The sequence below is a fragment of the Sebastes umbrosus genome, chromosome 7 (genome assembly GCF_015220745.1).
Source record: "Sebastes umbrosus isolate fSebUmb1 chromosome 7, fSebUmb1.pri, whole genome shotgun sequence".
Taxonomy (NCBI): Eukaryota; Metazoa; Chordata; class Actinopteri; order Perciformes; family Sebastidae; genus Sebastes; species Sebastes umbrosus.
The window spans coordinates 13,930,140-13,956,178 of NC_051275.1; the positions used below are offsets into that span (position 1 = coordinate 13,930,140).

A 26,039-nucleotide genomic window follows, 5' to 3' on the forward strand; every position below is an offset into this window, starting at 1 on the left:
AGCTTCCCCTTCACAGTCGTACTTGGTGATCCATTTGTCTGTGTATTGTTATTGCTTTGCATTGGCTGGACTGTTAATTGTTGTCATTTAATCGTTGGTTGGCTTGGTGTTCTACATGAAATGGTGAAGCCTATCTTTATTAACCTTTTTGTTCAATTATCTGTGTCCACAGGAGCTTGCCCCTTCAACAGGCCCAGGTCTTCCTCTTTGGACCCTTTCATCGAATCCTCATTCTCTATTGGACCAACTTCCCCTTCTAAGGCATACATCAATAGAAATAAAGAATTTGACCAACCAGAGGAGGCTTCTTATCTGGTTATTGGCGGAGGAGAAGTGAGAAAGGAAGAGGATTATGCCAATTACCAGTCAGAAGACATTGGAGTCAAAAAATCAAAGATCATCTCCACAGGACCAGAGAAAAAGTGTTTTGTCTCACCTTCTAGGAACAGCCAGATGAGATCAGATAAACCAGAAACATCATCAAACAGCACAACGTTCACGGTTGCACCTTCAATCTCCTCATCCTCCTCTTCCTCTGCCCCCTCCTCTTTGCCCCCTCTTTCCCCTGTCAGCAGGGACTGTGATCTGAAGAGTCCCAGCTCTTTGCATGACAGCACCATCTCCAGACTCATTGATGCTGTGTCCTTGGGCAACGAGCAAGACACATGTGGCTCTATTTCTGCTTTGATTGGTCAATTTGAAAACACTGTTGAACAAAACGATTCACACACATTATCCCACAATCACACCCCTCTCCGTCACTCAGGCTTCAGGCCTACCACCCCTAAAGCGCTGCAAGATTTAAGGTCTCCTCTGAAGGCCGACACCGCATCTACCCACAAGAAACTCCTAACAAGTCCCCAAAAAGTAGCTCAAAAAACAAATCATGAAATCCAATCACTGCGCACGATTTCCCAGGCAGATGCACCCGGTCCAGCTCTCCTCTCCAGCCCAGAAACTGCTGAGCTTGAGGAGGTCTACACCATCCTGGACGAGGAGTTGCTGTTGCCTGTGTCGGTGTACAACCTGAGGAAACAGACGGTCCATGTTCAGGCAGACACTAGGGAGAGCACACCCTCGAACAGCTTGGGGTCATCTCCAGCAAAGGTGGTCCAGGGTTTAGGGAAAGGGCACAATGTGGGCTGGGATGATATGAACAGAAAGAGGGGTGGGAATGAAGAAATTGAGGAGGCAGAGGAGAGTGTATATGAAGAAGTGTATGATCCCCCAGCACTAGTACAAGGGATAGACCAGGGTACTTCCAAAAGGTACATGGGCTCCTCCGTAAATGACAACCATTTCCAGTTTCTCCATGACTCAGCTGGAAATGTTTTTGGAGAAGTGGAGATAAATGTCGATGAGGATCCATTGGAGATGATGATGACCTCGCCAAGACATGGCAGCCAATGGGAGGGACTCATGAGTCCAACCAAACGGCATGCTATTTACCAAAACCATGAGTCCACTCCCAACTACTCCCAACAAAAACAGCCCCTGCCATACCGTGATCCCCAACAGCAGTACCCATCAAATGCATTTTCACAGTGCCCCTCCCCGATGAATCATCCTTCCTATCAACTGCCCAATCACCGCCAACACCAGCACAACCCCCAGCCCTCTCCCTTCCACAGAACCATGAACTCTAGACCCTCCATCCCTAGTCCACTGCGTCAGAACAGCTACCCCGTCCCTCAGAGCAACTCTGATGCCTTTAACAACAGCAGAGACTATACACAACAGAGGAGCTATAGCCAGATCCTGAACAGGTCTCATCAAGATAGGCTAGGGTATAAACAGATGGAGATGGAGCAAGTAAGGTGCTTCCATAATGGTTTCTCCTCTTCCGAAACCCTCCCTAGCCAATCTGCTGTGTCCACAAACATCAGTAGAGACAGAGGCCTATATTCCCCTTCATCAGACTGCGATGCGGTGTACAGCCACCTGGACTATGACTGCATTACACCCTCATCAGAGTCTCCTCGAAACACCCAGCCACACTGCCAAACTCAATCATACACGCCGACTCATTCACGGAACCAAAAGGTTTCCCTCATCGCTACAAGGCACCACTCACAGCCTGAATCCAGAGATTCTCTGTACTCACATTTAGGCCCTTTATCAACTCAACCCCAGTCTGGTACTATAGACCCCACAGCCCCGAGCCCATGTAAGTCCAAGTCCCTGGGAGACCTGACCTCTGAAGACATATCATGCAACTTCCAGAGCAAATACCACATTATTAGTCGCAGTTTCATCACTCCCCATATGAGGAAGCAAAAGAGGATGGGCACCACGGGGGAAGCAACTTTCCAATCACAGTCTTGTGATCCACTTACAGAACAGCTCCGTAAGCTGGTCAGTCTGGAGGGGGATGACGGCGACAGACCCCAGCCTCCTCAGTTGTGTCAGGAAGCAAAATCCCCACTGTCACAGCCACAGGCAACAAGTGTAGCTCCTGTAGTTCCCAGGGATGTAGATGACTCTCCTCCACTCCTTACCCGGCGCCTATCTTCTCGGAGCCAAAGCCGCGTGCGTCACATCAACAGCCGCGCCCGCGAAAGACTGCAAGAGACCCTAAGGCCTCGGGCGGGTGTGATGATCAATAGTGCCACCAGCATTGGTGGGGTGGTATTGAGGAATAAACCAGCCTCACAGAATCCGCCAGCTAACAGGCACTCTACTGGTTCTTACATAGCGGGCTACCTTGGTCACCTGGAGGACCGGGGACTTCCTGAAGGAGCCTGTACATCATTACGTTATGGAAACGGAGATCATTATGGAGATCACTACTATACAGATGACTCTCTTCCACCTGTCGACTCCAACCACTCTGCGTCAGAGCCTGAGGTGTACTTTCTGCTCAGACTGTAGCACTGACCATAACCTGAAATGAGATTAACGATTAAGCAGTGACTCTTGATGATGTTCAATCGCACCAAAAGCCAGAAGATCGAGGAAATAAATACTTGCCATTGTTTGATCCCATGTTCACAGACCAGTAGGTTTCCATAAATAAATCTTATTCTGGGCTATTTCTAGAGAAAGATGTAGTCTGTACAATGTAAGTGAAACGTCACATGTAATCCATGGTTGGATCTGACAGCATGAATTTCCTGTTTGAAATGTCCACTATTCAATAGTGAATGGTCTTTCTAGTCTGGCAGTGTATTGTCTATATTTGGCTTAATGTGTAAATGTACTTGGGAACTTTGATTCCCTCCAAATGGCTTCCTAGACTGATTGTACAGATACTTGTTATCTTTGTCGCTGTGATGTACTGTCCAAACTGCGTACATTGACTATGAAGCAAAAAAAAAAGGAGAATTGGGTTTTAAGCAGGGAGGGAATGTCTTTCTTTGTATCATTTGAATGTGTAGTATAATCAAACAGCTACTTTTAATAGATGGGGTTCATCTTTTCAAAGATCAAATGTAAGTCTTCCTTCTCTTTTTCAGTGGTATTTCTTTATTTGTGTTGTGTGTAAATATTCCCGTCATTGTTTTTAATCTGAGATGGGTTTTTAGTTGAGAACCAATTCTAACTGTACATTTTATGTTTGTGCATGTTACCTGTGAACATGTCAAGCATGACTATGCACCAATTTATACAATACATGTTTCATCGACCGACAACATTTGCACAGAACAAATAGTTGCATTGGATACAACGGAGGAAGTAGGCTCGTTTGTATTAGGTGCAGTACAGTACTTCCGTGCTTGGACTTATTGCACTCTATGATTTGTAGAATTTGACAACACAATTGCAAATTTGAAAGATTTGAAAGGTTTAAAGGTTTTTATTTTTATAATTACTTTGATACAGACTGCGAAAATAATCTCCTGCTGGTTATGGTTCTTTTATTTTTTTGTATAACTTAATGGAATGAAAAAACAGAGAGACAACTACATAGGGCCAGGCTGAGGAGGGGAGGGTAGCAAAGCAGCAGTTCTTTTTAAATTGTTTCAGTGTTACGCCATCCTTTTTTCTTTGTATTGTTGCTCATCGGAGGACTGTGAGCATTTTCCTACCAATGCAATAAAATATTGAAATATTTGATTTCAACAAATTCCATGTTTATTTCCTGTTTTACTCAAAATGCTTCACAGCACACACAACAGATAATTTATCAAGAACAAAGCTCAAAATCAATTCATCGTAAGTCACAAACAACCTCATCTCTCCCCATATGCCACTTTAAACATAATAGGGTGTAATTGCTCATGAAATCCCGGTGTAATAGAGCTGACAAACAGCACACCTGTTGCTCTGGGCATACAATTCCCCATACTGGTTCCAACAGACTGCCACACTTTGTTAGGACCAGTGTGTAACAATTAGGGGGATCTATGTGCAGACATGGAATATGATATTAAAAAGTTTTCTTTAGTGTATAATCACCTGGAAATAAGAATCGTTGTGTTTTCGTTACCTTAGAATGAGACGTTTATCTACAAACGAAGCAGGTCCTCTCTACACGGAGCCACTATGTTTCCAAAGTAGCCCAGAACAGACAAACCACTGTGTTAACTTTTCCTGCTTGGGCCGGGGTCAATAACTGTACTCGCTCAGGAGTTAACCCCCGTCACTCCACTCAGCCACCAGGAAACCTCTGTTGGTTGGTTTGTCTTGAGCTCTAGATAGGGCCATTTACGTTTTCATGTCGGCCACCGTAGTTCTCCTACAAACTCGGGGAGAAGTTTCAATCTGCAACCTCACCGTGAGATGCTGCCAGATGATACACACTGTACCTTTAAATTGCATGATTCAATCACAGTACAATATTCCTTAGAAATCTAAGAGGAAATGACACATAAAGTTGGATGATTTCTTACATAATGCATTCCCTAGCTCTTTCCCTAACCTAACCTGGACCTTAAAACCAAGTTTGAACCCTCAAACAGGCCTTTAAGGTCTGTCCAAACTTTCCAAAAATGTCCTCACTGGATAGCTGTACAAGAACACAAACACACACACACACACACACACACACGCACACACACACACACACACACACACACACACACACACGCACACACGCACACACTAACTTACACTAATCACTTGCAAGCATTCACTTGTTTTTCCACCATCACTCGAGAGAGGAACAATTTTGGCTCGTGTGTCATCAATTTTACTTCCTTTCAAAAGGCTTTACACCTATTATAAATACTCACATCAACACTTCACTTGTGCAGAGTGGGGGGGTCGGTTATTTTTTTTGTTAAGATACCATTTTCAAAGTTAACAAAGTTTACGTTTTGATGGGAGCTTTTTAATCAAGTGAACCATGTTTCCGTTTATCATGTCCTCTGTTTTTGCAGGCAACAGACACGAGGCTATGATGTTACATTTAGACATGTGGAATTTAATGTGATTTGTATTTGGTAACAGGAACTGTTGAACTCTATTGTCAGGTTCAGTGAAGGAGGTTTGATGTGACTTGTGTTTTACACAGACTGCATATATATTGATGCATATTATGTCATTCAGATAACAGCTAACTATACTGTATGTGTTAAATGTTCAGAACAGCTGCATCTATGTCTTGGCTCACCTGGCTCCACACTCGGTGGCCCTCCTTGGCCTTCTCCCTGCTGCTTCTCACTGTAGTGGGCAGACAGACGGGGCCGGAGGTGGCTCAGGCGATGGTGTGCTCCCGGTGGGGAGAACCGAGTGACAAGAGCCTCTCCCAGGATGGAGATGTGATTATCGGTGGACTTTTTGATCTGTATAACTCACCGGCTCTAGAGCAGGGATTCACCAAGCTTCCTCACTATGAACCATGCACTGGGTAAAACTTCATCAGAAAATATAGTGTTGTTGAATGTCTGGTGGTTATTATGTTGTTCAGCACAATTAGTTTCTGTTAAATACAGATACAAATATTCTACAAAATGTTGAGCTAGAAAGTTATGTTATGTTTATAATACATAATGTTTATGTTAGGTTAGGTTAAAGTTGTATATATCTGAGGTAAGCATATTTAATTATAGTAGAATTATTTGAATATATTTTGCTGTAATACATATCTTTCACTGATATTCTAGTTTATTTTATTCACTGTTCCTTTCTTCTCCTGTGGTCTCAGTTTAGATCTAGAGTCATTAAAAAACGTATATACTATGACGTTTGCGGTGGATGAAATCAATCGTAACAGCACCCTGCTGCCGGGAGTGAAGCTGGGCTACCGTATACTTGATATCTGTTTCCATTACCACTGGGCTCTGCAAGCTGCACTGTCGCTGGTCGGAGGAGACGCACACAGCTGCAACTTAACATCCTCTACGCCTCGTTCTACAACTGATGAACGACCTAGAGAGACAGCAGGTATATGACTTGATGATTTAATATGCAGTTAATATTTGATATGTCCATGAAAACAGCAGCTGATATGATTATAACACAAAAAGGTTGTCCTCATGTAATTATATGTCTATCAGCAGGTGGTCAGCCTGTTCCTTTACTCATTGGTCCTGCCTCATCAACAATAACCATAATTCTGTCAAGGATCCTTGGGCCTCTCTCTGTGCCACTTGTGAGTTTCATTATCTTATAGGAAATAAACCTGATTAACCTTTTTTTATGCATCAAGAGAATGACAATAAAAATAAAATGGTGTTATTGCTGTAAAGGCAGTGTCAAAATAATATTTTTGCATCTTTCTCTCAGATCAGCTACTTTGCAAGCTGCCCCTGTCTTAGTGACAGGCTTAAGTTTCCAAACGTCTTCAGAACAATCCCCAGTGATATTTACCAAGCCCGGGCCATGGCACGACTGGCCATACACTTCCGCTGGACTTGGATGGGAGCTGTGATTATAAACAATGATTATGGTCATTTGGCGATACAGGTGTATGTCTTTGTTATTTTAATGTAAATTGCCTGAAAAACTCTCAAAACATGTACGAACATATTTGTTCTTTTGATCTCCAGGCATTTCAGGAAGAGACTCAGGGGAAAGGGGTGTGTTTGGAATTCATAGAGACTGTCCACAGAGAAACTATTGTGAGTGATGCCAGACGTGTAGCCCTCACAATTCAAGCTTCGACTGCCAGGGTGATTCTAATCTTTTGCTGGTATACTGATGCGAGGACAATATTGCTGGAACTGGCGAAGAGAAATGTGAGCAACTGGCATGGACATTTGTATAGACTAATGTTTTCATCCCTAAACAAAAACATAATATAGTTCATAAAAGCAAATTGTCATTAGTTTTTTTTTATTGTAATTTATTTCAGTGTCCTCTATACTGTAGGTGACTGACAGACAGTTTCTGGCCAGTGAGGCTTGGAGCACCAGTGGTGATATTCTCCAAGATCTTGCCATCTATAAAGTGGCAAGTGGTGTTCTTGGTGTGGCCATTCGAAGTGCAACAATACCCGGATTTCGAAATTATCTTAGACATTTGCACCCAACTCATCGTCCTGATGATGAATTCTTAAGAAAATTCTGGGAAAAGGAGTTTGGATGCAGTCCACATGCAGCACCTCTCTCTTTATATTCATCTCCACTCAAAACAAGATCTAACCATCAGTCAAATGTTTCTTCTTCATCTTCTGCTAAGGAGTCCTTTCAGAAAGCTTCTCTAGCACCCTGCAGCGGCACAGAATCCCTGGAGGGAGTGCAGAATCACTTCACTGACACTTTCCAGCTAAGGATGGCATATAATGTCTACCTAGCTGTTTATGCCGCAGCCCACGCCCTTCACAGCCTTCTCTCCTGCAACAGATCCACCTGCTCCTCTCCAAAACACATCAAACCCATAGAGGTAAACACAATTATCCCTGAGTCATCTTATCCACATGCATATAGTTCTTAAAGTTTTGATGTCAACAGTCTCTTCAACATTTCAGCTGTTGCAGCACTTGAACAAAGTGAACGTCACCACACCACAGGGTGAAATGTTTTACTTCCAAGGGGGTGACATTCCAGCAAAGTACGACCTTGTCAACTGGCAGAAGACCTCTGAGGGGTCACTCAAACTGGTTTTGATCGGACGTGTGGATGGTTATGACCTCCACCTTAATGAGTCAGCTATTCAGTGGAGCACAGGATCCACTCAGGTATAGTCAGATCAACAATTTGTCTCAAGGCTACCAACAAATTTGCTGTTGAAATGAAGGCCTGTGTCTATTCACATGATTATGTCATTGAGAATATTATTTTACTTGTTTAGGTGCCTGTTTCAGTGTGCAGTGAGAGCTGCCCCCCAGGCACCCGGAAGGCCAACAGGAAAGGAGAACCTCTCTGCTGCTTTGACTGTATCCCATGTGCTGAAGGGGAGATTAGCAATCAAACTGGTGAGGACATTAGTCCTGAAATTTCCACCTTGTCTGTGTTTCTTTTCCTTCCCTCTCTCCTCTTTTTTCCTCTCCCAGGTTTCCCTTCACTGTGAGCGTTGTCCATCAGAGTTCTGGTCCAATGCTAAACGAACTGCCTGCATCCCTCGCCAACTGGATTTCCTTTCCTTTAATGAAACCTTGGGCATCACCCTGACTACAGTAGCTGTGTCTGGTGCCGCGGTGACAACAGCTGTGTTTGTGGTGTTCTCTGCTACCGTCAAACGCCTATGGTAAGAACCCAGAGTAGTATAACAGAGAGTTTGTTGTATGCATTTGAATTTCTTTTACATTTCTTTCTTCCTAAAGGTGCGAGCCAACAATTCAGAACTGAGCTTCCTGCTTCTCCTGTCGCTGAAGCTCTGCTTCCTGTGCTCGCTGGTGTTCATTGGTCGTCCATCAGTCTGGGCTTGTCGGTTCCAGCAGGCAGCTTTGGGATCAGCTTTGTACTTTGTGTTTCCTGCCTCCTGGTCAAAACCCTGGTAGTTCTTGTTGTTTTTCCGCTCAGCGCGGCCCGGTGCTGAAGCCTTGATGAAGTGGTTCGGTCCAGGCCAGCAGAGAGGAAGTGTCTGCCTCTTTACATCTATACAGGTGTGAATATTGTTTTATTGGTTAAATGATGCATTTTTACACTTGATATAAAAAACACTTAAATGTGTTTACATTTCATACAGGTTATCATCTGTGCCTCATGGCTGTCCCTCAGCCCCCCTGTGCCTCAACGTGATCTGGGTTTCCAAGGGTCAAAGGTCACCCTGGAGTGTGCCATGGCCTCTGTGGTGGGCTTCTCTCTGGTTCTGGGTTACATTGGTCTGCTGGCCTGCACCTGCCTCCTCTTGGCCTTTCTTGCCCGGAAACTCCCCGACAATTTCAACGAGGCCAAACTGATCACCTTCAGCATGCTGATATTCTGTGCTGTCTGGGTGGCCTTTGTTCCTGCTTACGTTAGCTCTCCTGGGAAATATGTTGTTGCTGTGGAGATTTTTGCAATCCTGGCCTCTAGCTATGGTTTACTGCTCTGCATTTTTTGCCCCCAAATGTTTCATCATTCTCTTGAGGCCTGAAAAAAACACTAAGAAACACCTGATGGCCAGGTAGTGTTTCTGGCTTGAACGTGAGCAGACTCTCTTCGTCTGCTTGAGACAATCGGCCCCCCAACTTGCCCCGGCCCGATATCATGCAATGTGTATGTGTATATGTTATGTCAATTCCTTTCATCTAAATAATTCTAATTGTTAATGTGCTTGTATAAAATCAACGAACGTCTTGCAGCCACACATAATCATGGCTTTCATTGGTAAATTAACAATTTCTGCTGTTCTTAGACAACATTAAATGCTAATACAGCATTATTAATCAACCATTAAATAAAAACACACATATAAATTAAATATTTGTTGAGTTTTCTTCATTAATGTGGTTATTTAGTTGTTCTTTCTTCTGTGTTTTGAATAAATACTGTACCTCAAGTGAATGAAATGCTCCAGCAGTTTCTCAGAAAACACAATTATTACAGAAGATTATGTAGCCTGTGTACCATAATGTTTTTTTTACTATACTCTTACATGAATTCAATGTAAATAATTAAATAATTAAAATAATTAAAATAAATAATTTTCACAGTAGGCAAATGTCATATGTTCTTGCTTTTAGTTAAAATAAGTATAACTGTCATTAAAAGACTGGGTTTTATTATGCCTCATCACAATAGTTGATGCAGCTATCAAAATCATATCAGTGAGAGAAATATTAAAATCTGCTACCTGTTATTCTAATTGCAGTTAATACACTAATCACTTTAAATGAGGAATGATAAGGTGTTGACAACATAGACATCATTGTTTTTCTGCATGTACCAACAACGACCACTAGATAGAAGTATTATACCACTTAATGATGCTCTGATGCTTCTTTCCTCATCTCTCAATAAGGTTTCTTCTCTGTTGAACTTTTCATGTACATCTCAAATTCTAACTATACATTTTATGTTTGTGCATGTTACCTGTGAACATGTCAAGCATGACTATCCACCAATTTATACAATAGATGTTGCATCGCCCGACAACATTTGCACAGAACAAATAGTTGCATTGGATACAAAGAAGGAAATAGGCTGGTTTGTATTAGGTGCAACACAGTTGTAGCGTTTAACCGCTCCACATGTAATTAAAGAGTTGCTCTCGTAATTATATTAAAATAAAATAAAATAAAGTTCGGGGCCGGCCTCTGTTTAAAGATAATGAACTTGGCAGGCGAGTTAGCGTAACCGAAAGGACATCTATTAAAGGTGTACTGACGTCTGGCGAAGGTGAAGGCAAGTTTATGTTGGTGTTCGGTTTTGACCGGGATGGTCCAAAACCCAGATGCCACATCTATTGAGGAGAAGTATTTGGCATCTCTGACTTTGGGGAATTCTTTTCCCAATTGTGTCATTGGCCATCTGGATAAGGGAACTTGTTGGTTAAGTTTACGATAGTCGATGGTCAGTCGCCATTTTCCGTTTGGTTTCAATACCGTCCAGACTGGCGCCGAGTAAGTACTGTTACATGGCCGAATGATCCCCTTATCCAACAGGTCGTCTATGATTTCCTGGATGGGTTCATAAGACGCCAGTGGTACCTTATATTGTCGCACAAAGGTTGGGGGTGCGTCAGGAGGAGTGGGAATTCGAACTGAATGAATATCAGTCAATCCGCAGTCAAGTGAATCTTTGGCAAAGGATGCTTGGTATTTGAAAAGGATATCACGGAGCTTTTCGCGATCCTCTTCACAGTGCAGGGCATCGGCTTCGGCCAATACCTGTTCCACTTGTGTGGCAAAGTCTGAACATGACTCAACCTTAGGTTCGGGCTGCGTCTCTGCGGGTCCCCTTTGGGTGTCATGCAGAAGTGGCCCAAAAGGACGCTCAGATGTGGAAGAAACGGCCAAGACATCAACTGTTTGGAAAACCAACTGAGTGTTGTCAGTGAGATCGACAAGACCAATGGAATCGTCGGCAAGTGTCAAGGCAAGAAAAATGGCGATGGCTTTTGAGGGATTGGTGTAAAACACTTGTGTCTCGGGGCAGTCGGAAAGCAATGGAGGGGGAATACGCCCAATCACAAGGATTCTTAATTCAAAGTCATGAAAGTCTGTGCTGACAAGCCAGCCCAATGAAGTAGACTTTGGAATCAATATGCTTTCCGCAGTGTTATTTAGTACCAAACAGGTAGGTTAACCTAGAGCTTATATCCACAAGTGGAGTAGCTTCTAAAGAGAGACCGATGTCAAAGAAGACAGGCGAAGGTTGGAAGAACGCCCGGGAATGGTCAAGGCGTTGACCAGGTTGTATATACATGCGCACAGACACGTTGTTGTGCTGGGAGGTAGCATCACTGGATGTTCATTGGCGACCTGACAGACTTCAGGTATCGTTGGTCCTGACTTTGCTTTGTCAGGGTCAATGCAGTTAGCGTTATCCTGGGCACTTGTGAGTGACCACAAAACGTTATTGATGGTGTCTACCTGGATGCCCAATTTGATCAGAACATCACCACTGATGTAGGGGGAATGTGGGAGGTCAGGAATGATCGAGAAGAGGTGAGTTAGCTCTCTCTGATTCCATCGCATCCTTAACGCACAGACGCCTTCAGCTGATAGCGTGGTCCGTGGTGTAGAATCCAAGGGAAAGCGGGTGGATTTCCTCACAAGATGGAGATTGGGATCAGACCGTGACACAAAGTTATACAGCCTTCGGCTGATAGCAGACTTATCGGCCCAGATGGCCAGTACCACATCCTCTACAACGCGTACAAGAAAGTTCCTTGTTGGGCCAGAAGTTTTTCTGGGGGCCATGAGGCTGTTTGTGACGTTACGACGTTTGGTTTAGGGACTTCACCCACTTCAGTAGCTTCTGGTTGGTCAGGTAGAACAGTCTGAGCTAGGGTTCTTGTCTCTGCAGTACCCAGGATGTAGCATTGTGCTTCAGCACACGGGGGAAGAGAGATAGGCAGAGGTTATCGAACTTGTGCCCAGATCTTTATGCGTCTGAAATCGATCAGTGGTTAAAATCGGTTAAGCAGGTCTTTGCCGATGAGAAATGGAATGGCATTAAGAGGTGACACATATACCGGGTGAATTAAACGCATTGGCCCGATAGTTAGATGCACCAATGACACTGCCGTCAATGTGGTGCTTAACGGGGTGTACGGTTGAACGTCCAGCGAACATATCTGGAGTTTCAAGTCTTTGTTCGACCGGTGTGCTATAGTTTGCAACCTGCTGAAAAGCTCTGCTGACATCAGGGTGACGTCTGCAGCTGTGTCAAGGAGTGCTTCATGAACAAGCACGTTTTCAAGATTGCAGATGTAGCTGAGAAGACGTTTGAGTGATTCCATATCTTCTTTGGTAAGACTAGGGTTGTTGAACTTATCGTTGGAGTCGTTCTTTCTCCGCTGAAAAGCTGGTTTGTTACCATATCTCTTTGCATCTTCCTTAGGGGGGTCCTGATGGAATGATCTCTGAGGTTGCCAGTTCTGTGCGTAACCACCCGGTGATTTGTAACGATCCTTACCTTGGTCATCATAAGTTTTATGATTTTCCCACTGGCTTGGTGGGAATCCGTTCTGGCTATCCTGATCGAACCTAGAGAGGCCCTGCCGTCTGTTAGGCCGGGGTCGTTTTGAGTACCCGTGGTTCTGATCGGTTCGCTGGGGTACAGACGGTTTCTGCTCCTCAACACGTCGGTAAGTGTGTGGAGGACGCATGTTTGAGCCATGTAGTTTACCGTTGGTGGTTCCTTCCAGTTCCATTGACAAGGGTTTAGTGTTAAGTCTCAGAATGGGTTGGGCTCTGTTGGCTTAATTAGGGCTTGCTTTTGCTTTGCAAATCCCAGAGAGGCCAAGTCACGCAGGTGTTGGATGGTAGAGGTGAGTGGGTTTGCCAGTACACCTAGTTGACCGCTCGTGGTGGGATGGAGGTTCTGGACAAAGAGAGATTTGAAGTTCATGTCTTCCTCCATCCCAGGTTCATTGCGGCATCCAAAGTAGGCCTTAAGGAGGCGATGGTAATATTGTTGGGGAGGTTCTTGCCATCCTTGTCTGACCGTTATAGCAGCTGTTAAGCTGGTAAGCGATAAGCTGTCGGAAAATGATTTTTCCAATGCCTGGCAGAGCAGTTCATAGTCAGCTCTGACTGAATCTGGCTGACGTTCTATGAACCTGCTAACTTCGCGATTGGAGGTACCTTTGATCAGGTATATCTTTTCGTCAACATTGACATTTGGAAACTTACGCAAGTAGAAGTCGATGTCCTTCAAGTAAGCTCTAGTGTCTTGTGAGACACCAGGTTTGGGTTCAAAGCGTGGTACATTGCGAGTGACCTTGTCTAAATCTCGGTCTGAGGGGCCCAGTGGAATCTGGGTAAAGAAGGTCGTGAGGGAGAAGCTCGAGTCTTGTTGGTTCCAAAGAGGTCAGGAGTGTACGGTGAATGAAAGTGAGCAGTCATGTCTCTGTGAGCTTCTCTGGCGGGGGTGATGTTCCTTTCTTCAAGGCAAGCATCATCGAAAAGCGATTGTTGGGTTTGATTTATCTCAACAGAATGCTGGAGATCCCTTAACAGATGCTAATTCTTCCTCTTTCACTTCATGTCGATGGCAGGCATCAGCAAGTTCCTCCTTGGCTTCTGTTAGTTGGCGTTGCATCTGCCGTATCTGCCCTTGATCAGCATCCTTGTGCTGTGCATAGACTCTGTTGCGTGATTTTAGGTCATCCATTTCCGCCAGTGAACTATGAAATAAATCCTTGAATTTATCGCTATCTTTCCTTACCTCATCAAATTGATCTTGCATAGCAGTTAGTTGTTGCTCTCGCGTTTGGAGCAACTGCTTTAAATCTTGATTTCCTTCTTCTAAATCTGCCTTTTTTCGTCATCTGGGGCATTAAGTCGAGTTGTCAGCTCAGTAATGCGCGTGTCCGCTTGAGCCAGAGTTTGTTTGGAAGTTTCAAGATGGCGCTGAAAGGATTTGTTTTGCTCTTACAACTGTGAGACCCGCTGGGCTCGTGATTTTAACTTAACTGCTGCAAGGTCAGGGCTTTATCTTTTAGTGGATTAGATGGGCTTCATGGATTAGCTCCGACATTATATTTGTTAGTTCTTGGGAGTTTTTACCTTGAATGTCTGCTACAAACCCAGGCAATAAATCTTCAGTCAAGTCCACAAGCGCTATCTCTAAATTGTCCAGAATATCTCCATTGTCTGTGGCTTCAGATGAGGCCTGAGTGGCTCTGTCGGCTTGACTAAGATTGGACATTGTTCAGGTGGTTTGGTTAACGAAATTGGTTAATTGCTTTTAAATTAAGAAAAGGAGAAAAGGGAATGAAGAATATTAACGGAAAAAAAATGAAATGAAATAAAATAAAAATAACTGGAATTAAAAGGAATTGTGATTATTCAGAAATAAAAAAAATTGAAGTAAAGTAATAAAATTAAACTTAATTGAAATTGGTTAATTAAGTAGATTATTTGTCATACCACAAACAAGTGTGTTAATCTTGCATGCAGTTATTCACAGGCTGTTTACAACTCTCAAGTTGTCCTGTGCATGAATCATTAAATCCTATGTGTGTTTTTATTGTTGTTCATTCGTTATAAATGATCAATTAATAAAATCTGTGAACAAGCAAACTGGAATGGTTATTTGATTATGTTGGTCATTCACTTAGTAAATTAGTGGTTAGTATTTATTAGAACACAGGCGATTATTAGGGAGCAATCACGCTGAACAGTATTCAAACAGAAGCTGCAATTAGTAATCAAACTTAGTACTGCTTATATCAAATACATGGAATTTATCTCAAGACTAGTTAGCATTTGCAAAAGGGTGTTAGCACAAAGAGGAAACGTTTGAATATCCAATTACCAAGTTTCGTTAAACAAATCGTCCACCAGATGGAGCCAAAGGACATTTCAGTCTTCAAAGTCAGTTAAGCAAATCGTCCACCAAGTGGAACCAAAGGACATTTCAGTCCACAAAGTCAGTTAAGCAAATCGTCCACCAGGTTGAGCCAAAGGACATTTCAGTCCACAAACTCAATTAAGCAAATCGTCCACCAGATGGAGACAGAGGGCTCGTCCTTGCAAACAGGGGAGGAGCTCCCTATGACGTCTCCAAGCAACGCCCACTCAGAACTCCAAAGCTCACGTGACACTTCAGTCGGCGTTTGAACACAGAGCTTAGAAATTCTCCATGCAAAAGCTTACGGCGAAGACTATTTTAAACAGGCACGGCGGCCCAAAAACTTTCTCCACAGTTAACCAGGTTCACAACAAAAGTCCTCTTCGGGACTTTGCAAAGTGCATCAGAGCACTCAATTTCTCTGCATCAAACCACAAAGGCACTTTACTGTTCGCGACAGTTTAGACAAGCAGAGTTTAAAATCCTCCGTCCCACACGGGGTGTCTAGCGGCAAGATAGCTAGTCTTTAGCCGGCTAAACACGGAGCTTCTGAGACGCAGATATGGAGCGCTGATTAAGGAAATTCCACTAATCTCAGGGACAGATTCCAGACGCTCTAACGGAACACCCGGGCCGTCGGCAATTCTGTCAAGGTCTTATCAAAATAAGTGTATCTGCATGCAATATCAACAATAGCTCCAGTCTTACTAGTAACTAGTTATTAACACTCTTTTTCCTTCTGTCAATAGAGTCTATGTATTTACAACCGGGCGTCTCCGCTGTAATTTTTACCTTTGCAATTTACACGCTGAGCTCAATTCATAAATTCGCAGGTAAATGTAACAATCAATAAGACATTTGAATAGTCACACACATACAGTAACCAGCAGAAAGTCAAGTGGCAGCATTAAAAGGTCGTCAAGTTGACAGCAAGATAATAATTAAGTTTCTAACGTTAGGTGAAGTTTGATAAACCTATTTCTTTTAACGGAATAAATTCAATGTTTCACAGTATCAGCGTAAAAATGTCTGTATACTATTTCAGCAGCACAACTTTGATATAATATTTGCCTCACACGGGGCACCAAATGTATATAGCGTTTAACCGCTCCACATGTAATTAAACAATTGCTCTCGTAATTATAGTAAAATAAAAGAAAATAAAGTTTGGGGCACCACCTCTGTTTAAAGAGAATGGAGGAAACTATTTTTAATATGATTATCTGTCATTAAACAATCTCAAATCTGAAGTATAAATTCTAAATTCATTGATCGAAGCATTTACTATGAAACATACACAAACAACGACGTGGGATAAAGTGAAACATTTATTTAACCATAAATGCAATAATTGAATAAATGAAATGATGAATACATATAAATAATAAAACCAGTGAATGAGTGAATGAAAGTTTAATATGATGATTAATGTCTAACGAGAATAGTGAGGAGAGAGATCTTCCTACATGGGTTACCTAACGCTATGCACGGAATAACTAACGATTTGGACAACTTCAAAAAGATTTTCTGACAACAGCTCTTGATCAAAGTCAGACACGGAAAATTCTTACTTTTGTCGTCAGTTCCGTTGGGTCCAGAGAAATTTGTTCGCTGGCCCGGGATACCAACAGAACAGGAGGAGTGTTCAACTTTCTCGTCAGGAGAATGAAAGCTGAAGTTGGAGTCCGTTGACTGAGATCAAAACGAACTGAAGTCGGATTATCTTCTGAGGTTTAAGAATTTATCTATTTCGGATAAAGCTTTAACTGCTGGCCAAGCAATTTTAAACTTAAATCACGCAAGATAATAAAAAGATCTTTAAAAATGATGATATTCAAAATTGACGAAGGAAAAATTATAAACTAGCAAAAAGAAACACAAGGACGTGTGTCAAACGAAGGAGGGGAAAAACAACAGAAGACTAAGCAGAAGACTAAGCAGAAGACTGAACAGAAGACCGGAGGAGCTTTCTTTTTAAAAGTTAACCCTTTTGAGGGGAGGGACTTTTCCGAATCGATTCAATTTGGACAACTTTTACAGGCACCGACTTTAGACATTCTCTCATCACTATTGTCTCAAAGTTATCGTTACACGCTAATTATATATCACAGATCATAGCACCAAAACATTCGGATTGAATATTTATAACATTATGCGATTGTTTGTCCATGCCTAATCATTAACGTAGTAACTTATTTTGACACAATACACACAGTATATCCAGTTACCATATGAAGTGAAAGAAGTAAGAAAAATATGTAATGTAATACCAAATCACAACACAACAATACAACAAAACATTCAATAATAAACAGCAGATCTTGAAAGTAATAAGTATTATTACTTATAACAAACTCTAATTTCCGACCGCTCATCCTATTACCTCCCGTTACCGCTAGATGGCAATGTTGCTCCACCGAAGACTTATGTAGTTCAGTTCACGAGGAGGGGGGCAAATGTTTAGGGTCCTGGGGCCTCATGTATAAACGGTGCGCACGTACTACAATGTTGCGTACACTGTGTTTCACGCTCACGCCGGGATGTATAAAAATCAACGTGACGTGAGAATGTGCGGACCGTGCCGCAAACTCTAGACCAGTCGTGAGAATGTGCGGGCCGTCCTCCAAACTCTGTCATCTGGCAGTGTCAAACTACCAACTACTGAAACTCGCTAAATGTGGAAAAATAATTTTTCCACTCAACTTACTGAGCTTTATTTATGATGTGGTATCAAAAAAACCCCCCACATATTTCTTAACTAGTTTGCGCATAATGTTTAACATCAGAGAGGCACAACAGAAACACATTTAAACCAATTTCCCAGAGATGACATGCCTTAACCACCGTGCCAAAAACAAAATCGCGTGCTGCACAATGTGGCAAACCAGCGTGGTGAGCCTGTGTCCCCTGGAGCTACATATGGATGAACCGGACCCTGGCACACCTAACAATGAGCCAAATGCAGCAGCTATACGGCGCCGTTTAGATGAGATACACAGAATGTAAAGCGACGAGGTGAGTTGAGACAAACATTTATTTTTCAACAAGGTCTTTTAATATATGACTTATCCCACCAAGAACGTCATTCATTGTTTTTAATTCGTTGCATATATATATATATATCTCTATATGTATATATAGAGATATATATATAGATATATATCTTTATATATCCTTCATTGTATTGACATTCTCTCTCTGTGACTCCAGCACAGCGTATAGTATATATTTAGTGAGGATGCGGCCAGACCGGCGCCCCTCAGCAGTCGAGGCACGGGGCGCAGCTGACCGTGCGCCTTCGGAAGCCTTTGGGAGCCTTTGGGAGCGCACGGTCAGCTGCTGTGGAGACGTTGCGTTTGTTACTGGTTCCTGATGAAAGACCATCAAATAAAATATGTTTTCTAGCTTCCACCTCAGTAACAAACACTTCAATTTCACACTCTGTGAAATTCTTCTTTTTTGTTCCTTTTCCAGCGTGATTTGCCGTCGTTATTTGGAAAATAAGTGACAGCATGGCGAGTGTTTATAGTCATTTGCATAGTTATTAATGGGAGGAGACAAGGCGGACCAAGTGGCACGTGCAGCTGCGCTCAATTTCACGTCAATTGGGATGTATAAAGGAAAGGTGCGCAGGAACAGGCGTACGCACGGTTTTATACATGTGAAAATTTCTGTGCGTACGTACTTTTCCAATTTTGTGAGTACGCCATCTTCCAGTGTGAAAGCTGCGCAGTCTTTTATACATGAGGCCCCAGGTGTTTGAAGGAATATGAGGAGGACTCCTTATCAGTAGAATTCCCATTTGAAGTGGAATATGGCCGTTTTTGAATTACAATGAAGTGTAATTTCCTTTGTTGACAAAGTCTGCCGAGGAAACTTTCCCATAGTTAGAAAGTGTTCTTATCTCCTGGTGTAAAATCCTGTGGCTATTTATGTAAGTGTCAAAACTGACAACTCGATGTCCGAAAAGAAAGTTCAAGTCTCCTTGGAGAGAACCCAGTTGCTTCCTTTTGGGCACTCCCGGTTTCAATTGTTAAATCTTCTTTGACAAAAGAATTTTGTTATCCTGTTCTTGTGAAGAAAAACAAGATAGGCTGTCGACTGAGGAAAGCACAAGGTTCCTGCTATACAGTACATCCGTGCTTTGACTTGTTGCGCTCTATGATTTGTAGAATTTAAAAACACAATTGCAAATTTGAAAGATTTGGAGTTTAAAGTTATTCATTTTTATAATTACTTTGATACAAACTGCAAAAACTAATCTCCTGTTGGTTATGGTTCTTTTATTTTTTTGTGTAACTCAAGGGAATGAGATAACAGAGAGAAAACAACATAGGGCCAGGCTGAGGAGGGGAGGGTGGCAAAGCAGCATTTTTTTTTTTATTGTTTCAGTGTTACGCCATCCTTTTTTCTTGGTATTGTTGCTCATCGGAGGACTGTGAGCATTGTCCTACCAATACAATAAAATATTGAAATATTTGATTTCATCAAATTCAATGTTTATTTCCTGTTTTACTCAAAATGCTTCACAGCACACACCACAGATAATTTATCACGAACGAAGCTCAAAATCAATTAATCGTAAGTTACAAACAGCCTCATCATTCCCCATATGCCACTTTAAACATAATTGGGTGTAATTGCTTATGAAATTACAGTGTAATAGAGCTGACAAACAGCACACCTGTTGCTCTGGGCATACAATTCCCCATACTGGTTCCAACAGACTGCCACACTTTGTTAGGACCAGTGTGTAACGATTAGGGGGATCTATGTGCAGAAATGGAATATAATATTAAAAAGTATTTTACCTGGAAATAAAAATCATTGTGTTTTTGTTACCTTAAAATGAGACGTTTATATACGAAGCAGGTCCTCTCTTAACGGAGTCGGCCACCATGTTTCCACAGTAGCCCTGAACGTACAAACTACTGTTAACTTTTCCTGCTTGGGCCGGAGTGGATAACATCACTTGCTCAGGAGTTAACCAGTGTCACTCCACTCAGCTGCCGGGAAACAAGACACGGGACATCTCTGTTGGTCGGTTGGTCTTGAGCTCTAGATAGGGCCATTTGCATTTTCACGTCAGCCACCGTAGTTTTCCTACATGCTTGGCACATGGGAAAGGTTGCAATCTGCAACCTCACTGCAAGATGGCGAGATGTTAAACACTGTACCTTTAAGTTGCATGGATCAATCACAGTACAATATTCCTTATAAATCAAAGAGGAAATGACACATACAGTTGGAGGATTTCTTTCATGTTTGATCACTTTCAGCTCATTAAGAAAAACGATAAGCAGCTTCCCGAAACTTTTCACTTGCCCAGATAACTGAATATCTCAGTTATCTGGGGTCATTTGAATGACTTCATACAGTATTGTATCCACACACACACACACACACACACACACGCACACACGCGCGCACACACACCCACCCACGCACACACACACACACACACACACACACACACACATACACAGTTGTGTACTTCTTTCTTTGTGAGGACACTCATTGACATAATGCATTCCCTAGCCCCTTACCCTAACCTTAACCATCACAACTAAATGCCTGAGCCCAACCCTTAACCTAACCTTAACCCTAACCTCAACCTACTTGTAACCTGGAACTTAAAACCAAGTTTGAACCCTCAAACAGGCCTTTGAAGGTCTGTGTGAAAGTGAGGACTGGCCAAAATGTCCTCACTTTCCAAAAATGTCCTCACTCTGAAGGTCTAAAACTCAAATTGGTCCTCACGAAGATAGCTGTACAAGAACACACACACACACACACACACACGCACACACGCACACACACCCACACACACACACACACACACACACACACACACACTAATCACTTGCAAGCATTCACTTGTTTTTCCACCATCACTCGAGAGAGGAATCATTTTGGCTCGTGTGTCATCAGTTTTACTTCCTTTCAAAAGGCTTTACACCTATTATAAATACTCACATCAGCACTTCACTTGTGCAGAGTGGGGGGGTCGGTTATGTTTTGTTAAGATACCATTTTCAAAGTTAACATTGTACATTTTGATGGGAGCTTTTTAATCAAATGTACCATGTTTCTGTTTATCATGTCCTCTGTTTTTGCAGGCAACAGACACGAGGCTGTCATGTTACATTTAGACATGTGGAATTTAATGGGATTTGTATTTGGTAACAGGAACTGTTGAACTCTATTGTCAGGTTCAGTGAAGCAGGTTTATGTGACTTGTGTTTTACACAGACTGCATATATTGATGCATATTCTGTCATTCAGATAACAGCTATTATATGTGTTAAATGTTCAGAGCAGCTGCATCCATGTCTTGGCTCTCCTGGCTCCACACTCGGTTGCCCTCCTCGGCTCTCTCCTTGCTGCTTCTCATTGTAGTGGGCAGACAGAAAGAGCCGGAGCTGGCTCAGGCGATAGTTTGCTCCCGGTGGGGAGCACCAAGCGACAAGAGCCTCTCCCAGGATGGAGATGTGATTATCGGTGGACTTTTTAATCTGTATTACACACCGGCTCTTCAGCAGGGATTCACCAAGCTTCCTCACTATGAACCATGCACTGGGTAAAACGTGAACACAACATGTATTGTTGTTGAATGTCTGGTGGTTATTATATTGTTCAGAACAATATGTTTCTGTTAAATACAGATAAAAATATTCTAAAAAATGTTGAGCTAGAAAATTGTGCAATGTTTATAATACATAATGTTTTATGATAGGTTAGGTTAAAGTTGTATATATCTGAGGTAGGCATATTTTAATTATAGTAGAATTATTTAAATATATTTTGCTGTAATACATTTATGTTGGTATATATGATATTTTTGATGACAATCTTTCGCTGATATTCTAGTTTATTGTATTCACTGTTCCTTTCTTCTCCTTTGATCTCAGTTTAGATCTAGAGTCATTAAAAAACGTATATAGTATGACGTTTGCGGTGGATGAAATCAATGGTAACAGCACCCTGCTACCGGGAGTGAAGCTGGGCTACCGTATACTTGATAGCTGCTTCAACTGGGCTCTGCAAGTTGCACTGTCGCTGGTCGGAGGAGACACACACAGCTGCAACTTAACATCCTCTACGCCTCGTTCTACAACTGATGAACAACCTGGAAAGACAGCAGGTATAATTTGATGATTTAGTATGCAGTTAATATTTGATATGTCCATGAAAACAAAAGCTGATCTGATTATAGCCCAAAAAGTTTGTCCTCATGTAATTATATGTCTGTCCGCAGGTGGTCAGCCTGTTCCTTTACTCATTGGTGCTGCCTCGTCAACAATAACCATAATTCTGTCAAGGATCCTTGGGCCTCTCTCTGTGCCACTTGTGAGTTTCATTACCTTATAGGAAATAAACCTGACTAACCTTTTTTAATGCTTCAAGAGAATGACACTAAAAATAAAATGGTATGATTGCTGTAAAGGCAGTGTCAAAATAATATTTGTACGTCTTTTTCCCAGATCAGCTACTTTGCAAGCTGCCCCTGTCTTAGTGACAGGCTTAAGTTTCCTAACGTCTTCAGAACAATCCCCAGTGATATTTACCAAGCCCAGGCCATGGCACGACTGGCCATACACTTCCGCTGGACATGGATGGGAGCTGTGATTATAAACAATGATTATGGTCATTTGGCAATACAGGTGTATGTCTTTGTTATTTTACTGTAAATTGCCTGAAAAACTCTCAAAACATGTACGAACATATTTGTTGTTTTGACCTCCAGGCATTTCAGGAAGAGACTCAGGGGAAAGGGGTGTGTTTGGAATTCATAGAGACTGTCCACAGAGAAACTATTGTGAGTGATGCCAGACGTGTAGCCCTCACAATTCAAGCTTCGACTGCCAGGGTGATTCTAATCTTTTGCTGGTATACTGATGCAAGGACAATATTGCTGGAACTGGCCAAGAGAAATGTGAGCAACTGGCATGGGTATTAGTATAGACTAATGTTTTCATCACTAAACAAAAATATATAATTTAGTTCATAAAAACAAATTGTCATCCGTTTTTTTTATTGTAATTTATTTCAGTGTCGTCTAATCTGTAGGTGACTGACAGACAGTTTCTGGCCAGTGAGGCTTGGAGCACCAGTGGTGATCTTCTCCAAGATCTTGCCATCTATAAAGTGGCAACTGGCGTTCTTGGTGTGGCCATTCGAAGTGCAACAATACCCGGATTTCAAAATTATCTCCGAAGTTTGCACCCAACTCGTCGTCCTGATGATGAATTCTTAAAAGAATTCTGGGAAAAGGAGTTTGGATGCAGTCCACATGCAGCACCTCTCTCTTTATATTCATCTACGCTGAAAAAAAGGTCTTACCATCAGTTAAATGTTTCTTCTTCATCTTCTGCTAAGGAGTCCTTTCAGAAAGCCTCTTTAGCACCCTGCAGTGGCACAGAATCCCTGGAGGGAGTGCAGAATCACTTCACTGACACTTCCCAGCTAAGGGTGGCTTATAATGTCTACCTAGCTGTTTATGCTGCAGCCCACGCCCTTCACAGTCTTCTCTCCTGCAACAGCTCCACCTGCTCCTCTCCAAAACACATCAAACCCATAGAGGTAAACACAATTATCCCTGAGTCATCTTATCCACATGCTCCATATAGTTCTTAAAGTTTTGATGTCAACAGTCTCTTCAACATTTCAGCTGTTGCAGCACTTGAACAAAGTGAACGTCACCACACCACAGGGTGAAATGTTTTACTTCCAAGGGGGCGATATTCCAGCAAAGTACGACCTTGTCAACTGGCAGAACACCCCTGAGGGGTCACTCAGACTGGTTTTGATCGGCCGTGTGGACGGGTTTGACCTCATTCTTAATGAATCGGCTATTCAGTGGAGCACAGGATCCACTCAGGTAGTCAGATCAATCAGGCTACCAACAAATTTATTGAAATGAAGGCCTGTGTCTATTCACATGGTTATGTCATTGAAAATATTATTTTACTTGTTTAGGTGCCTGTTTCAGTGTGCAGTGAGAGCTGCCCACCAGGCACCCGGAAGGCCAACAGGAAAGGAGAACCTCTCTGCTGCTTTGACTGTATCCCATGTGCTGAAGGGGAGATTAGCAATCAAACTGGTGAGGACATTACTCCTGAAATTTCCACCTTGTCTGTCTTTTATTTTCCTTCTCTTTCTCCTCTTTTTTCCTCTCCCAGGTTCCCTTCACTGTGAGCGTTGTCCATCAGAGTTTTGGTCCAATGCTAAACAAACAGCCTGCATCCCTCGCCAGCTGGACTTCCTTTCCTTTAATGAAACCTTGGGCATCACCCTGACTGCAGTAGCTGTGTCTGGTGCCGCGGTGACAACAGCTGTGTTTGTGGTGTTTCTCTGCTACCGTCAAACACCTATGGTAAGAACCCAGAGTAGTATAACAGAGAGTTTGTTGAATGCATTTAAATGTCTTCCCCTTGTCTTTCTTGCTCAAGGTGCGAGCCAACAATTCAGAACTGAGCTTCCTGCTTCTCCTGTCGCTGAAGCTCTGCTTCCTGTGCTCTCTGGTATTCATCGGTCGTCCATCAGTCTGGGCTTGTCGGTTCCAGCAGGCAGCTTTTGGGATCAGCTTTGTACTTTGTGTTTCCTGCCTCCTGGTCAAAACCCTGGTAGTTCTTGTTGTTTTCCGCTCAGCTCGGCCCGGTGCTGAAGCCCTGATGAAGTGGTTTGGTCCAGGCCAGCAGAGAGGAAGTGTCTGCCTCTTTACATCAATACAGGTGTGAATATTTTTCTTATTGATTAAAAGTTTATAGCATTTCTTGATATAAAAAACAATTACACTTAAATGTTTTTACATTTCATACAGGTTATCATCTGTGCCTCATGGCTGTCCCTCAGCCCCCCTGTGCCTCAACATGATCTTGGTTTTCAAGGTTCAAAGGTCACCCTGGAGTGTGCCATGGCCTCTGTGGTGGGCTTCTCCCTGGTTCTGGGTTACATTGGTCTGCTGGCCTGCACCTGCCTCCTCTTGGCCTTTCTTGCCCGGAAACTCCCCGACAATTTCAACGAGGCCAAACTGATCACCTTCAGCATGCTGATATTCTGTGCTGTCTGGGTGGCCTTTGTTCCTGCTTACGTTAGCTCTCCTGGGAAATATGTTGTCGCTGTGGAGATTTTTGCAATCCTGGCCTCTAGCTATGGTTTACTGCTCTGCATTTTTGCCCCCAAATGTTTTATCATTCTCTTGAGGCCTGAGAAAAACACTAAGAAACACCTGATGTCCAGGTAGTCTTTCTGGCTTGAACGTGAGCAGACTCTCTTCGTCTGCTTGAGACAATCGGCCCCCCAACTTGCCACGGCCTGATATCATGCAATGTGTATGTGTATATGTTATGTCAATTCCTTTCATCTAAATAATGTTAATTGTTAACGTGCTTGTATAAAATCAAAAAACGTCTTGCAGCCACACATAATCATGGGTTTCATTGGTAAATGGATATCTAAGATATGTTCTGCTGTTTCTTAGACATCATTAAATGGTAATATAACACTATTAATCAACCGTTAAATACAAACACACATTTCAATGAAATACATTTTGATGTATTTTGCATTAATGTGGTTGGTTGCTTGCTCTCTTTTCTGTGTTTTGAATAAATACTGAACCTCAGATGAATGAAACACTCCACCAGTTTCTCAGAAAACAACATTTTTGATGAACTATTACATTACAAAAGACGATGTAGCCTGTCTACCATATTGTGTTTTTTTGTTATACTCTTGCATTAATTCAAAGTAAATAATAGAAGT

At 42.5% G+C, this 26,039-nt stretch overlaps 2 protein-coding genes and 1 pseudogene across 7 annotated transcripts in view; all 3 read left to right on the forward strand.

Moving 5' to 3' along the window:
• plch1 (phospholipase C, eta 1) overlaps positions 1 to 4,066 on the forward strand; it is a 73,676-nt gene extending 69,610 nt beyond the window's left edge. For 4 of the 6 annotated variants that reach the window (XM_037775735.1, XM_037775736.1, XM_037775733.1 and 1 more), the window contains one exon: positions 173 to 4,066. In XM_037775735.1, coding sequence (XP_037631663.1) covers positions 173 to 2,871 — 2,699 coding nt within the window. In that variant the 3' untranslated portion in view covers positions 2,872 to 4,066. The remainder of the gene's footprint in view (positions 1 to 172) is intronic. The other 2 variants (XM_037775737.1, XM_037775739.1) reach the window with 1 other exon arrangement.
• A 1,474-nt stretch (positions 4,067 to 5,540) lies between these two features.
• On the forward strand, positions 5,541 to 9,436 carry LOC119491552 (annotated as a pseudogene).
• Positions 9,437 to 11,218: 1,782 nt separating this feature from the next.
• LOC119491554 (extracellular calcium-sensing receptor-like) lies at positions 11,219 to 25,539 on the forward strand. The gene is made up of 13 exons (XM_037775694.1): positions 11,219 to 11,345; positions 21,672 to 21,852; positions 22,184 to 22,380; positions 22,531 to 22,622; positions 22,757 to 22,936; positions 23,020 to 23,208; positions 23,343 to 23,559; positions 23,677 to 23,855; positions 23,944 to 24,153; positions 24,252 to 24,375; positions 24,455 to 24,648; positions 24,725 to 25,006; positions 25,096 to 25,539. Exons 1-13 carry the CDS (start codon positions 11,219 to 11,221, stop codon positions 25,516 to 25,518), a joined length of 2,595 nt encoding a protein of 864 aa, XP_037631622.1. The 3' UTR covers positions 25,519 to 25,539.
• Positions 25,540 to 26,039: the final 500 nt, after the last annotated feature.